This window comes from Brachyhypopomus gauderio, unplaced genomic scaffold (genome assembly GCF_052324685.1).
Source record: "Brachyhypopomus gauderio isolate BG-103 unplaced genomic scaffold, BGAUD_0.2 sc56, whole genome shotgun sequence".
In the NCBI taxonomy this organism is placed as follows: Eukaryota; Metazoa; Chordata; class Actinopteri; order Gymnotiformes; family Hypopomidae; genus Brachyhypopomus; species Brachyhypopomus gauderio.
In genome coordinates, this window is record NW_027506879.1 from 1622297 (window position 1) to 1638522 (window position 16226).

At 42.1% G+C, this 16226-nt stretch overlaps 1 protein-coding gene across 1 annotated transcript in view; it reads left to right on the plus strand.

Annotated features, from left to right (window-relative positions):
* Positions 1-299: 299 nt before the first annotated feature.
* The window catches only part of sparcl2 (SPARC-like 2), a 44231-nt gene continuing 28304 nt past the window's right edge, over positions 300-16226 (plus strand). Inside the window, exons 1-3 of the mRNA XM_076987801.1 lie at positions 300-894; positions 2593-2782; positions 3544-3616. Coding sequence (XP_076843916.1) covers positions 2720-2782; positions 3544-3616 — 136 coding nt within the window. The 5' untranslated portion in view covers positions 300-894; positions 2593-2719. The remainder of the gene's footprint in view (positions 895-2592; positions 2783-3543; positions 3617-16226) is intronic.

A 16226-nucleotide genomic window follows, 5' to 3' on the forward strand; every position in this document is an offset into this window, starting at 1 on the left:
TTTGCTGGAGATTTGAGACATTTTGCATTTTGTGTGAGCAATTGTGAGTTTTGTGTGTAGAGTTTTAAATATAATGAACCTTTATGTGAAACAGAGAGAGAAGCAAACATGAAAGAGGAAGGTTCTGGTATTCATTGAGGCTGGCATGACTCTTCAAACACAAAGACTTACAGGCATAAAGGCAGAAAAAACAGACCAGCAGAGGGTGAGAATAGGGATGAAAAGAGATAGAAGAGCTGTGTTCTGTGTTTTATGTGTTGTGTGTTGTGTGTTATGTGTTCTGTGTGTTATGTGTTCTGTGTGGTATGTGTTCTGTGTGTTATGTGTTCTGTGTTGTGTGTTCTGTGTTTTATGTGTTCTGTGTTGTGTGTTATGTGTTCTGTGTGTTATGTGTTCTGTGTGGTATGTGTTCTGTGTGGTATGTGTTCTGTGTGTTGTGTTCTCTGTGTTGTGTGTTCTGTGTGTTATGTGTTCTGTGTGTTATGTGTTCTGTGTGGTATGTGTTGTGTGTTGTGTGTTATGTGTTCTGTGTTGTGTGTTATGTGTTCTGTATGTTGTGTGTTGTGTATTCTGTGTGCTGGGTTTATCAAGCTGAAGGCTTTGTGGTACATTTAAATGTTTTTCATAGTTTATGTGAAGGGTGTTTATGCATGTGTGCTTTGTACAGGCATCCATGTGTGTGTATGCATGTGCACGTATGCACACTGATTCTGGCAACAGTGTAGCCTGTTTCCCAGAAAATAGGGGGTGGAGAGAAGGATGAGAGAAGGATGAGAGAAGAGTTATGTTGTTCACTGCAGAAACGCTACAATACACAATCAAGCAGGGGAGCAGAGTCAGCACAAATGCTGTGATCATAAACAAAGTGAAAAGAAGAAAGACGAGGAAATTCTGGTAAGAATTTAATAAATTTCAAAACGTAGCATAGGAGTGTTTACAAAATACTACCAAATGTCTTGAGTCAGAGCAGAACTGAACTTCCAGGTGTACTTGCAGTCACCTTCAGAGTTATTCTGCAATATCTTAGTGACACGGTCAGGGTATTATTCCAGCCATATTCTTATTGTAATGATTCCTCTGGGGCTGCAGTCTAATGTCCTGGAGTCTAACCCTCCAGGAGTCTAACCCTCTAGGAGTCTAACGTCCACTCACATGTGCATGAGCACAGTGAGGTTTGTCTTAAAACTAAAAACTAAAATTATTATCAGTCCCTTTGGTGCATTTTAAAGATCAGAATTGAATTTCTCAAAATTACTTTTCCAACCTCCATCATCTTGTGCAATTTCTCATTAATTTTGGACAAAATTTCTCATTCATTTTGAATAAATAACAAATGCATGACATAATCAAGTAAATTATTCTGTATAACTGTCTGCTGTTTCCTACGTTATCAATGACTTTTGTCACGTCATTCAAAATATATTATACTTCACCAACAGTGATGGCTTAGTTACCTTGAAAAAGTAATATGATTACTGATTACTCCTTTAATAAGTAATTTATGTTACATATTACTTGATTTCAAAAGTAACTGTTAGATTACAAGTTAGATTACTCAGCAGCAAAATGAGTTTTTCCAATACTCACTTTATTGGAAGTTAATTTTTAACAGTAACAATGTATCTCCTGACATTTAAATAATGTATCTCCTGACATCACATTTATGTACTTGTGTATTTGTAAATATCAGACAGCTATTTGTTGTAAAACAAAATACCATTACAATTTCAAGCATTTTAAAGTAGACTATGTTAGCCAAAATTCCAGCACTTTTCAACGAGGACAACAAGGAAGAATGACAAAACTAACAAAGACAATGTAAATGTGCCATATTTTGTCAATTGTGATTTTTACACCCCAATCGAAATTTGTCTTCCGCTTTTAACCCATCTGTGCAGTCAGAAAACACACACACACACACACACACTAGTGATTACTAGGGGGCTGTGGATCACACATGGCCAGAGCGGTGGGCAGCCCTAGCCCGGCGCCCGGGGAGCAGTTGGGGTTAGGTGCCTTGCTCAAGGGCACCTCAGTCATGGCCTCAGGTTTGGGAATTGAACCCACGACCCTCTGGTCACAAGTCCAGTTCCCTACCACCAGGCCATGACTGCCCCAAATAATAACACTGATCCCACTAGAAGAGTGTTAATACGACAGCAGGACTAACAGATAAACTAATAGTTATAGCAGGACAGTTGTTCTGATGACGCCAACATGTTTACTGACATTAAAACCTTTGCTGGTAATATATTTTATGGTGCTGTTTGTAGAAATTGTCTTCAGAAAAGCATTCACTATTGTGCAAAATGCCATGATTCAAGAAAATTGACTGAGAAAACTGTAATATGAAATATTTATGAATAGTAAAGCATACAGACCACATGCGATTCAGTTTTAAAGCTCCATGTAGTGTTTTTATAGCCCAATGTTTAAATAAAACACCTTTATTGATGCTACACAATATCTGATTTCTTTTGGAAGAGGTTTGAGTGTCCAAATAATGTAAATGATTATAATAAGATTGCATATTCATGGCTTCTAAGTATATGAAGTAAGAATAAATAAACAAATTTACATTTGTTTTTGTAGAAAGTACCCATCGGTGGAGAAACCCAGTGAGCAATTGCCTGAACCATCACATGCATACTAGTGTATTACAGTCTTAGCCACACACCTCCCACTCAGGGTAATAAGTGATAATCCTCTGTGCTACACTATGAAACTCTCCCCACATCTGCTTGTCCTGCTGCTTATGATGTTGCACCTCAACATAACTCTGGTAAGTAACCATGGTAATAACTGCTGGAGCACTTCAAACCAAGGTGTAGTTAAAGATGTGAGAGAGATATTCAAATAGCATGTCACATGATTTCTTATATTCCCTTAATATTCATAATATCTCTGCATCTCTCAGTTCAGTTAACAGAAAAACTGTCAAATACGTGGCATAAACTTTAATAGCTGCTGAGGTGTAACAGGAATAATTTAAAACACAAGGAAAATGTTAAATAATTATAGTAATTATAGAATATGTTAAATAAGAGTCTTGGCCATTATAGAATTTGAAATAAAATGAATAAAAATACAAAAGAAAGAAAGAAAAATCTTTCCTCCTCTCTTCCATCACAAACACAGGCAAACATCAGATAAAACAGATTTTACTACCATCCCCCAACCATAACATTCTTCTGCACACATGGGCTCCAGGACTGTAATCTTTTCATGGAATGCAACAATGAAGGGAAAAAAAAGATTTTTAGATCAGTTACAGGCTTCTGATCACAGCAATTCCCAATACATTGCAATAAAATTGTAATGTGTGTGTAATGTACAATTGAGATGTGTGTGTGTGTGTGTGGTGTGTGTGTGTGTGTGTGGTGTGTGTGTGTGTGTGGTGTGTGGTGTGTGTGTGTGTGTGTGTGTGTGTGTGGTGTGTGTGTGTGTGTGTGTGGCGTGTGTGTGTGCGTGTGTGTGTGCGTGTGTGTGTGGTGTGTGTGTGGTGTGTGTGTGTGTGTGTGTGTGTGTGTGTGTGTGTGTAAGGGAGGGAGAGCCCAGCGCAGACAAAGACAAGCAGAAAACTTGCTGAAACCATACCTGGGCAGGACGAACCCTGGTAAGATACAGGACAAGTCACATGACCATCAACTTTAACATGCAGTATGTAACATGAACATTTATTTTTCATGAATAACCTGACAATACATGCATCCTACATGTTTCATGTGTTTATGTCTAAACATAATTTTCAACATTTCAACATTTACATAACATTTTTCTGCATACTATATTGCCCAAAATGACAACCCCCCCTTGAACTGCTCACACAAGCAACCCTTAGAAGTCTCCTCACTAAGAAAATATATTTTGGTGAGGTGACATTAAAAATGTTTGTAAAAATAATATTTAAGTTTTTTATAAATACTTATTGATAAACATGCAGTTAACAAAGTGGGCAGTCGTGGCCTGGTGCTTAGAGAACTGGTCTTGTGACCGGAGGGTCGTGGGTTCCATCCCCAGACCTGAGGCCATGACTGAGGTGCCCCTGAGCAAGGCCCTTAACCCTCAATTGCTCACTTGTATAAAAATGAGATAAAAAAAAAAAAAAAAAAAGTAAGTCGCTCTGGATAAGGGTGTCTGCCAAATGCCGTAAATGTTAACATTATTTTGATCAAACAGCAGAAATCAGGTCACATATAATAAAGACTCATTTTGGCCAGTAGATTCATTAACACCTCACACAGCCCAGCCCACTCTCTTCATACGACATCATTGCAAACTCTTCACAGGGGTCACATCACCGCAAACTCTTCACAGGGGTCACATCACCACGAGCTCTTCACAGGGGTCACATCACCGCAAACTCTTTACAGGGGTCACATCACCACGAGCTCTTCACAGGGGTCACATCACCGCAAACTCTTCACAGGGGTCACATCACCACAAACTCTTCACAGGGGTCACATCACCACGAGCTCTTCACAGGGGTCACATCACTGCAAACTCTTCACAGGGGTCACATCACCACAAGCTCTTCACAGGGGTCACATCACCACGAACTCTTCACAGGGGTCACATCACCACGAGCTCTTCACAGGGGTCACATCACCACGAGCTCTTCACAGGAGTCACATCACCGCAAGCTCTTCTCAGGGTCATCAGGCTTACACCTACCTTCATCAGTGTTTTGCTGAATTAAGCCTCTTCCAGAAGGCCCAATAGTGAGGCCTGGCATCCCACTCCACCCCCACTCTAGAGCTCACTTTTACACCAGACTGCTCCTCTGTAAAACCCACCCTACCCGCCCTGGTAGATGAGGCCATGCTCAGCCACACCGATGCCACCGATGCAATTATTGTATATTGTAAGTTACACCTTAGTGTATGTGGGAGATTGATTGCAAGAGACTAGACAAGATTCACATTTAGTTTTTTACTGTTTGTACTGTAATTTGTTGACAGACCATGTCATTGTGATACAGCACTGAAGACAGCACTGCAGAGCACAACGAAAACAAACAAAAAAACAAAAGTTTTTCCTTAGGGAAAACTGTACATACAGCCCCAATAATGGGAATATGCGTTAGCACACCATTCTCAGAGATAGCAGCACCCGTGATTATGTTCCCACCCAGTTGGCCTGAAACATCAACCACATGTTGACCACGCATTCTGTGTTTTGTTGGTGTAACGGAGTAAAAAATGTGCTTAGCGATTTATGAATTAATTCAGCCAAAATTGCAAGGTATTAGTCCTTCATATCAAATTGTTTTCTTTTTTTTTTAACATTTATTTACTTTTATTGTTTATTACAAGCTTTGTAATTCTGTTACACAATAACAACATCCTGCGAGTCAGCTACGTAACTGCTTTCACGCCTTTTGTTCTTCCGGCTTTCCATATTCTGGCAGACTTCGAGAACATCGGCAGAGGTGAGTCGTGAAAATGAGCGCCGGAAATAATTTCACAATTCCATGTCAAATAATAATTTAATAACTTATAATACTCTTTTTTTTACATTCGTAGCATCGAACCAATATAAGATTTTTCTGCGTAGCGAAGTGTTTTGGTAGTTTAAAACTTTCAAGGCCTAACCATGCTATGCTAGTGGACTCCACCATTGAAATCACTCACTAGACATAAATGTTATTTTTATTGCCAGAGAGAGTACGAAAGCCGCAGCTGAAAAAATGATGTTACTGCTTATTGTGTGCAGGTATGTTGTAACGTAACTGTATTTTGTTTCACCGTTATTCTTTTAAATATTATCCATTCCAGGCTAGTCAACAGAGCTATGTAAAAAGAATGTCACGTTGTCTTAAATCACTATACGATCAGTAGACAATGTTTTAGTAATAATGTCTGCCATCCCTTTGGTGGCGTAGTGTGTATACAGTGTGTATGCGGACAATTGATCGATTGATCAAAAGATTTGTAGTGCTATCTCAGAGCCTGTCAACATGCAAATGCACCTAGACAGCTGTCTGGTCAGCTCTGACACCCTGTTAGAGTTCTTCTCCCCAATTGGTCGTGAGGAGCTTATTTCACTGGTGGAATCTGCTAAGTCCTCCACATGCATACTAGATGCCGTACCAACCCATCTACTTAAAGAATTACTGCAAAACAAAGTAGAACCTTTGCTTACTATAATTAATTAATCTCTGAGCCTGGGCTACATTCACAGTTCATTTAAACTAGCAGTCATCAAGCCGCTAATTAAAAAACCTGGTCTTAACCCCCAGGAACTGTCAAACTATAGGCCAATTTCTGATCTGTCATTCATATTCAAAATCTTAAATAAAGTAGTTTCTTCACAACTCTCTTCCTTCTTACAGACAGAACATGTATTAGAGTTATTTCAGTCAGGATTTAGACCCCATCACAGCACTGAAACAGCACTTACTAAAGTACTGTATGATCTCTTAATATCCTCTGATAAAGGACGCATTTCTTTTCTCATACTGCTAGATCTCAGTGCTGCTTTTGACACCATTGATCATAATATTCTACTTAATAGGCTGGAGACACTCATTGGCATAAGAGGTCAAGCACTCTCCTGGTTCAGGTCCTACCTGACAGATCGTTACCAATTTGTGCTAGTAAATAACGAATGCTCAGAGCATTCTAAGGTAAAATATGGTGTCCCACAAGGATCTGTACTGGGCCCCATATTATTCTCATTATATATGCTACCACTGGGCACCATCACTTGTAGGCATGGCATTAGCTTCCATTGCTACGCAGATGATACTCAGTTGTATATATTTTCCAATCCGGATGATCTCACTACTAATCTCAAGATTGAGAACTGTGTCCAGGACATTAAAAACTGGATGGTGTCTAATTTTCTTCAACTAAACTCAGATAAGACTGAGGTGCTGATTCTTGGGCCCAAAGCTGCTAAAAGCAATTGGGCAGATATTCCCCTTACCCTAGATGGGTTGTCATTAACACCTAAATCTACTGCAAAAAGTTTAGGTGTCACTATTGATTCTGATCTTTCATTTGACGCACATGTATGCAATGTCACTAAGGCTGCCTTTTTCCATTTACGTAATATCGCCAAGCTGAGACACTTACATTCATTAGCTGATACAGAGAAGCTGGTCCATGCTTTTGTCTCGTCGAGATTGGACTACTGTAATAGTCTTCTAATTGGATGCTCTAAACAGTCCATAAAGAAGCTACAACTTGTACAAAATGCTGCAGCTAGAGTCCTAACTAAGGCTAGAAAAATCATATTAGTCCCACTCTTGCAACTTAAAATTGTTCATGGGGGGGCGGCGACTTTAACTTGTTAGCGGAAGGGAGGTGTAAATGGACACAAATTAAGTATTATATCGCGATCGATCGCCAAGTATAAACGCCTCCGCCGCTCACGCAGGTTTTTTTTTTGCTGATGCTGGTCCAGCATGTCGCGTGCCAGTGATTATGCCTCGGCGTGCCAACGGTGGCACGCATGCCATAGGTTGCTGACCGCTGCTATAAGGCATTAAATGGTCTTGCCCCACAATATCTGAGTAAACTCATTGCTTCCTACAACCCATCTCGCCCTTTGGACTCCCAAAATGCTGGATTTCTCCTAATTCCAAAAATTCGTAAGACTTCAGCCGGAGGCAGAGCTTTCTCATTTAAAGCCCCTCAATTATGGAATAGTCTTCCAGCTCAAATCCGAGATTCTGACACAATCTTTAAATCTAGACTTAAGACTCACCTATCCTCTTGCAAGGTGTGGGGCTCGGGGGCCCCAGACGTTGAGATTTCTGGTAATCTGAGATGTTGACGCTGTCTTTCAGCTGTGTCATGGAATAACTCAGTTGTGACAATGACTTGACTGGAAAGCAATGTCTCAGTGAGCCCTCATGACTGTGGTCACCTCCGATCCCCTTCCTTTAGTTATGTTGCTATAGATTAGCCTGCCGGAGCCACATGCTAATCACTGGCACGTGAGCTGTGTACATTTATATCAATGATGGTTTAAATTGATGTCCACACGCTCAGTCTTTATTGTCTATCTTTTTGCATGCTTCTACCCAAGACGATTGCATGCAAGCACCTGGGAGATGGTCTGGCTTGCCGGTGGATGTACTGATGCCAGGGTTGGATGTGCCATTTCCGCAAGAGGACATGCCGATGCTAGCTCCTACCTGAGGCTCACCATCTGCACCGAAGGGACTGTGACTACTTGGGCGGGGAACAAGGACCATAACTTTATCTGTAGAACCATCCTGCGCACCACAGACTTGTGCTAGTGGGCCACCCAATTAAGGATGGGTTCCCTTTTGAGTCTTGGTCCTCCCGAAGTTTCTTCCTAATCCCCACCATCATAGGGAGTTTTTCCTTGCCACTGTGGCTTTTGGCTTGCTCATTAGGGATCCGGACCAATACGATTATAAAGTTGCTTTGTGACAACATGTGTTGTAAAAAGTGCTATATAAATAAATTTGACTTTTGACTTTTTTTTTACATGAGTACATATCGACCGTATGTATATTCTGGCAGACTTTGAAAACATTGCCAGAGAGAGAGTACGAAAGCCGCAGCTGAAATAGTGATGTTACTGCAGATTGGAATAAAGACCGACTACCCGTGAAGATAGTTGTCTCTGTGTCTTTCGTCTAACACACATGCTTCGTCAAGCTGGTGCTGCGCGTCCATTATGCTGGCATAGTACATCCATCACAATGGTGCTGTGACCCCTTGGATCTCAAGATCAGCTCTACACAGATCACCGCGTGGTTGCAATGCAGGACGTGAGGACTGGTGTCAGTTGATCGAGGGACTGTTGGCCTTTATGCCTTGTTGTTGAAGATTTGAACTTGTTGAAGATTTATATTTATATACATTTTTAGTTAAATATATTGTGTAAAAGAAAGAAAAATCTGTTAGTACATGTAACATTTCAAGCTGTGTATTGCTATTAGCTCTTGTTTTCATTCTTTGTTTTTTTTTTACTGTTTATTACTGCTACGCTGTTTCCTAAATTTGGCCATGTCTCAGGATTCCTTGCCAGGGCCTCAGAGCGATTTTGTCCTAAGGGGGAGGGGGTGCTTTGTTTTATGGTTTGGAAGATAATGGTGTTGGTCCCAGTACTTTTCATGGTTGTGGGGTAGGTTCCTCAGGTTCGAAGACTGAGGGTTCCAGAGGTATTTGCCATTGTCAGGACTCTGGTATTTCACGAGCAGGGCAGTTCTTGAGAGAGGGCACACACGCTTCCACACCCAGTAATGATGGAGCTGATTTGCAGAGGTGGGGACTCGAGTCACATGACTTGGACTCAAGTCAGACTCGAGTCATTAATATTAAGACTTTTGACTTGACTTGAAAAAATATTCAGAGACTTAGACTTGACTTGGACTTTTACACCAATAACTTGGGACTTGAATTGGACTTGAACCTGTTTACTTGCAAAGACTTGATTTTTTTTACCCCAAATCTAAATTTTAAAACGCATATTAGTATTTATAAAGTGCGCCCCATTAATTTCATTTCCGTCCTTCTGACGCAGACCGGTCCTCTGCTTTTCCACACTCTGTACGTTGTGTGTGTGTGTGTGTGTGTGTGTGTGTGTGTGTGTGTGTGTGTGTGTGTGTGTGTGTGTGTGCATGAGCTGCAGCACAACCAATCAAATGGGGGGGTCAGCGAACGTGAATTGTTACCGGGCGGGGTGTAAAATGGACACAAATTCCATCTTATATGGAAAGTATTATATCGCGATCGATCGATCGCCAGTGGTTGGTGCCAGAGCGAACTAGTAACTCATTGAATCATAGATAAGGATCAGAGGTAAATAAACTAGATTTTTTTTTCGGCGTGAGAAATCGGATGTGTGGCGTGTGAGCGTGTGAAGACGGTCAAATGCGTGTGTCTCACGCTCAATGCGTGAGAGTTGGCAACCCTGGGTTCTGTATCTGAAGAGAGCCTCTCTCTGTCACCATCATATCCAGTTCTATCTCAGCATGGATTGTGTATTTGAAGACATCTACGTCGAGAAAAATATATATTGACAAAAGTGGAGCGAGTTTTCAGCTATGGGGACATCATTCTACGGCCTCATCGTGCACAAATGACATACAGACTTTTGGTCAGTTTGGTCTTTTGCAAATGCAATGCAGAATAGTTTACTGAAATGTCTAAAGTTGCATTCCTGATTCCTGTTAATTGTTCAGTTCTTATATTTGTTTGTCTTGTGTCACTCACACATGGACACACATGTTCTCCAAGAAACCAGATAAGAGAAGAGAGGGAAAATGCTGTTATGGTTCTTTGTATTGTACTGTGAAAATATCAGCACTTTTTATTTGAACATGGAGTTCTACTTATGACTTTTTCACAGAATATTTATTTCTGGAAAATTGTAGTTTAAAGTATGAATATTTTTGCAGCTAATTTTAACAAATTGAAATGTGCAATAAAGAGGTGTAATTTAATTTTTTTTTATACTTTGTGTTTTCAGTTGCACATGTTTTATCAAGATTTGAGGAGAATACAGATTTAAAAAAGAACACATGTCTATTATTTACATTTAAAATATACCTGCAACATTGGTTTAAAAAAAAAAGACTCGAAAGGACTTGAAATTCCAAGTTTCAGACTTGGGACTTGACTTGACTGTTGCCTGTCTTGACTCGAGACTTGACTTGACTTGACTGTCTTTGCTTGAGACTTGACTCGGGACTTGAGGATAAAGACTTGGACTTACTTGAGACTTGCAAAACACTGACTTGGTCCCACCTCTGCTGATTTGGTGCTACATCCATTCACTGACATGGTAGGCCAACTAGGTGTCCAGATAGGTGAGTCTATTGAATCTAAGCTTATGTCAGCAGGTGTCATTAACACTAGTAGCTCCCCACACAACACTTCACAATGTAATACAAGCACTGACGGACTTTCTGACACAAATAGCACTAGTTGTACAGTGTCAGCGTCTGTGTATGTCGTATCAGAGAAGGAACTGCTCAGATTTAGAGGGGATGGCTCTGATAATTATTCTTTCTGTGAATGGATTGACATGAAAAAAGCTCTCCTAAGAAAACAGAAGTGCCCGGTTTCTGATCAGGCTGAGATTATGAGCCGGTTGGTAGGCAAAGCCAATGATGTTGTAAGAATTGAATGTGAAATGTGCCATATTTGTCAAGTGTGATTTTTCACCGCAATCAAAATTTGTCCTCTGTTTTTTACCCATCTGTGCAGTTAGAACACACACACACACACACTAGTGATTACTAGGGGGCTGTGGTGCACATGTGCCCAGAGCGGTGGGCAGCCCTAGCCCAGCGCCTGGGGAGCAGTTGGGGTTAGGTGCTTTGCTCAAGGGCACCTCAGTCATGACCTCAGGCCTGGGAATCGAACCCACAACCTTCCGGTCACAAGACCAGTTCCCTACCACAGGACCATGACTGTGTTGGCTTGCGTTGTGATGATTAGTTGGATGTACGACAGAACCCAGAGATTATTTACACTCTACTCCTGCAATATTTCAGTGATGCTCCATCCTGTCTACCCCTAGCCGATTTTTACTCCACACTGCCCAAACCTAGGGAGAACCCAGTTGATTACTGGATCAGACTAAACAAAGCTGCTGACCTAGCTGTTGAAGGCCTGCACAGACAAGGCCGGAGAATGGACAATATCAGTGAAGAAGTAGCCCGAATGTTTGTTAAACACTGTCCTGATCCAGAGTTATCCTTGACATTTAGATGTAAGCCGATCAGTGACTGGACTGCAAAAGACATACAAAAGAGGATACATGAATACCTGCATGAGGTGCAGCAGCGGGCTAATCCCCTTCCTAGGAATGGGGTTAGATCTCTTCCTAATTCAGTTGATAGGGCATGTCTAGTTTGCAAACATACCATGAAGGCTCACTGTCTCAAGCAAAGATTGTGCTTTGGATGCTTCACCCCTGGTCATTCTCGCAATGAATGCAGTAATAGGGTTTCCTATTACTGTGAGGGAAATTAGCCGACCTGTCTGTGGAGGGAGGCTGTACAGGTGCTCAAGGAAACTCTCATGAGAGAGGACTCGACGCAGAGATGATTTATGAGATGGCAAAACTAAGCTCGCATAATGTTATTTTCCAGAACATATGTGTAATTGGTAGAAGTGACAGCCTATTCTATACACCTGTTATTATTGGAAGGAAGTTCACTTTAGGAACAATGCTAGACAGTGGATCTAGGACCTACACCATGAGTAAGGCATGATGAGACTCATTGATGCCGGAATGTTACGCATGCAGGACAAGTTTGACATGGATATCATGCTTGTGGGATGCGGGGGTGCACAAGTGAAGGCCAAGTAATAATAATATTGAAATGGAAGTGTATGGATGTGAGATGGTCATTCCTACTTTGGTTGTCTAAGGCCAGCACGATGACTTGATCCTGGGGACTGATGTGATTAAGCACATGCTTCGTCAGTCTAAGAAATGTGCCAACTATTGGGCAGCTATGTTGTCCCCATCCTCCAATACAGACCCAGAATCGGAGCAGTTCCTGTCAATGTTAGCGGGCCTACATTGCTGGACGAATTCAAGCAATGCACTCGAGAGACTCCAGCAAATTGGACTGGGTGGACTGGACGTGACATCCTTTGATGTGTCTGAGCAAGGTATGTTTCAACTCACTGACCTCATTCTACGCTATGAGGATGTCTTCTCTCGTCACCACCTCGACTGTGGGGAATCTAGGGGATTTGTGCACAGGATTCACCTCTCTGACCAGCCTTTCCGCCTCCCGTTCAAGAGGGTGCCGCCTAGTCAGTACCAGGAGTTATGCAGGTTCCTGAATGAGATGGAGGGCCGTGAAATAATCCGCAAGTCGACCAGTGAATATGCATCTCCTCTAGTGCTGGTCTGGAGGAAGAACGGAGATTTGCGTATGTGCACAGACTTCCGGTGGCTTAATAAGAGGACCTTGAAAGATGCACATCCCCTCCCTTATCAGGCAGATTACATGGCTGCGCTTGGAGGAAATTCTCTGTTTAGCACTATGGATGTTTAGCACTATGGACCTCATTTCAGGATTTTATAACATGCCGCTTCATGAGGAGGATAGAAAGTATTCAGCTTTCACCACACCGATGGGACTGTATGAATACAATCACCTCGCCATAGGGCTCTGTAGCAGCCCTGCAAGCTTCATGCGGATGATGATGAGCATATTCGAGGATCCGAATTTCATGAGCCTACTGTGCTACTTAGATGATTTACTTGTCTTTGGTCCGAATGAGACAGTTGCCCTCGACCGTTTAGAGCTACTGTTCACCAGACTATGTAGTCATAATTTGAAGCTGGCTCCCAAGAAATGTTTCTTTCTCCGGAACTCTGTTAAGTTCCTTGGACATATAATTAATGGGGAAGGTGTCTCCACTGACCCTGAAAAGGTTGAGATTGTTGTGAAGCTGACCAATGCTGACCTTATGTCAAATCGAATTATGGAGCAGGATGGTGTAAGGCCTTGCCAGAGACATGTTAGATCTTTCCTTGGTGTTATCAATTATTACCAACATTTCGTGTCAAGTTTCTCTTCCATAGCCAAGCCACTATTTGAACTGCTATCTGGCCAGAAGAGAAAGTATAGAGGCGCACGTAAGATTCAGCGAATGTCTCCTTCAAAGAAGCTGAGACTAACAGACTTGACACCCGAGTGCCAGTCCTGGCTCACCCTGTCTTCAACCGTCCATTCCTGTTGTCAACTGATGTATCACAGGACAGCATAGGCGCTGTGCTGTCGCATGTGCAGACTGACGGTAATAGGGTCAGACCCATAGCATCTCCTAGTAAATCATTGTCGCGGTCTCAGAAAAATTATCCGGCCCACTGGTTGGAATTCCTGGCCCTGGTCTATATGTGATAAATTTAGCCATTGGCTCAAGGGACACAAATTCACACTTTTCACTGATAACAATTAGTTGAATTTATGACAATCATTTTGAATCTTTTTTGACAATCCGTTGAATTTATGTCAAAGCCCAAACTGGACTGCTGTGAGCAGAGCTGGGTGGCTAAGCTGGCCTCATATGATATTGACATTAAGTACATTCCAGGTCCCCAAAATGTTATTGCAGATGCCCTAAGCAGAGTGCCATTTGTGAAGTCAAATGTGGGCTATAGACTATTGCATGAGCCATTTGCTAACATTGTCCAGGATGCCAACGTGGTGTCCAATGCCACGGTTCAGGATGCCTTCAGATGGTCAACCGACCTCCCGGACAAGCTACAGAGTTCACTGCAGAGAATACAGTGTTTTAAGGCCGTGAGCAATGATGATATGTCTGCAGTTTTAAACTCTCATAAAGAGTGGGATACCAGTGTCAGATCTTGTGCCATCAAGGCTTTGAGCCACTTACCTTACACAGGTCACGATGCCTTACCTGCCTACTCAGCAAAAGAGCTCAGTGATGCTCAGATCAAAGACAAGATCCTCTCCAGAGTACTGATGTATGTGGAAAGACACTGCAGACCGTCTAGACGCAAGAGGGTGAGAGAGACGATGCTGGTCCTGAGATACTTGAAAGTCTGAGAGAAACTTGTAGCCAGTGATGGAATTCTCTACAGGATATCCAGCTTTCGACAACCAAACGTTTCCAGTTTGTTGTCCCAAGTTCGCTCAAAGACGAGGTCCTGAGAGGCATTCATGACCATCTTGGTCCTCCCGAGGTTTCTTCTTAATCCCCACACTATAGGGAGTTTTTCATCACCACTATCGCCTTTGGCTTGCTCATTAGGGATTAGGGACCCATACGATTGTAAAGCTGCTTTGTGACATGTGTTGTAAAAAGCGCTATATAAATAAATTTGACTTTGACTTTGACCACGTGGGACACCAGGGCCAATTTAGAAGCCTCAGTTTAGTGAGGCAGAGATTCTTTTGGACACATCTGGACCAAGGTGTGAGAGATTACGTCCGCCACTGCCATCAGTGTGTGGTCAGTAAAACCGCAGAGCCAGATGCTCGAGCACCTTTAGAGAACATTATTACATCACGACCACTACAACTGGTCTGTATTGATTTTTGGTCAGCAGAGAACTCTAACAACAAGTCTGTTGACGTGCTGGTCATCACTGATCTCTAGCTCACTAGGCTGGCGCAAGCCTTTCTCTGCAAAAACCAATCTGCTGAACAGGTAGCCAGAGTTCTGTGGGATAATGATCCGAGCTTAGTCCATACAAGAAGCTTGACTGGCTGCATGTGCTGGTCTGCGACCAGCTGCATGTGATGGTCTGCAGGAAGGCTTGTGTGACTAATGGCAGAGTGACACAGTGCCCGTCAGTGGGAAGCGGTGCGAACCCTATTCCTGAGCCTGAAGGAATCCAAGAACGCTCCAGCTCTAAAGGTAGAACCCTGAAATGGCTAGAGGAGTCACCACTAGCATGTCCTGCCACAAATCTTGAGAGCAATTTCAGTGCAAGTGCAAGTGACCATTCAGATTATTCGGACACTGCAGCTTCCCTTGATGACGTTGCCTCTCTATTTACTGATCAGGAACCTCTTGGTCATATAGCTGATCAGCCTGAAACTCGCACTCAGTAGTACCCGAAACTCAGATTGAGGGCACACACGCTTTCATAGTTGTCAGGTCTCGTTATGGTCGATTTGTCAGGCCAGCAAGCCAATTAATACACACTATGTATAGACAAGATGTCATCAGTGACGCTAAAAATAATGTTAAGGCTGTATTGCAGATCGATGTTTCAATTGTTCAGATATTAGGGAGCAAGATATTGCTATTGTGCTCACTTTAGGCCTATGTTTAGTTTTTTTTTCCTCTCTCTCCTTTCTTTCCCCCCCTTATTTTGCTATTAGAGTTGCTAGTTTAGTTGACTGATAAGTGGCCTCATGGTGTATACTGATTAGGGTGGTATGGGGTGTAGAAGGCATCCTACAGCCTGTGGTTGGCTTGAGAGACTGGCGCTCCTCTCTTGCCGCTTTGTCATCATGGGGCACTTTTGATGGTAGGCAGTCAGTTTTGACAAACCCCCTTGGTACTGTGGTATTGTATATGCTTTTGATGTTTACCTTGTGCATGTAATTTTGGCATAATTCAGGTGGGGTGGGTGTAATGGAGTTAAAAATGTGCATAGCGATTTATGAATTATTTCAGCCAAAATTGCAAGGTGTTAGTCCTTCATATCTAATTGTTTTCTTTTTTTCTAACATTTATCTATTTTTATTGTTCATTACAAGTTTTGTAATTCTGTTATACAATAACAACATCCTG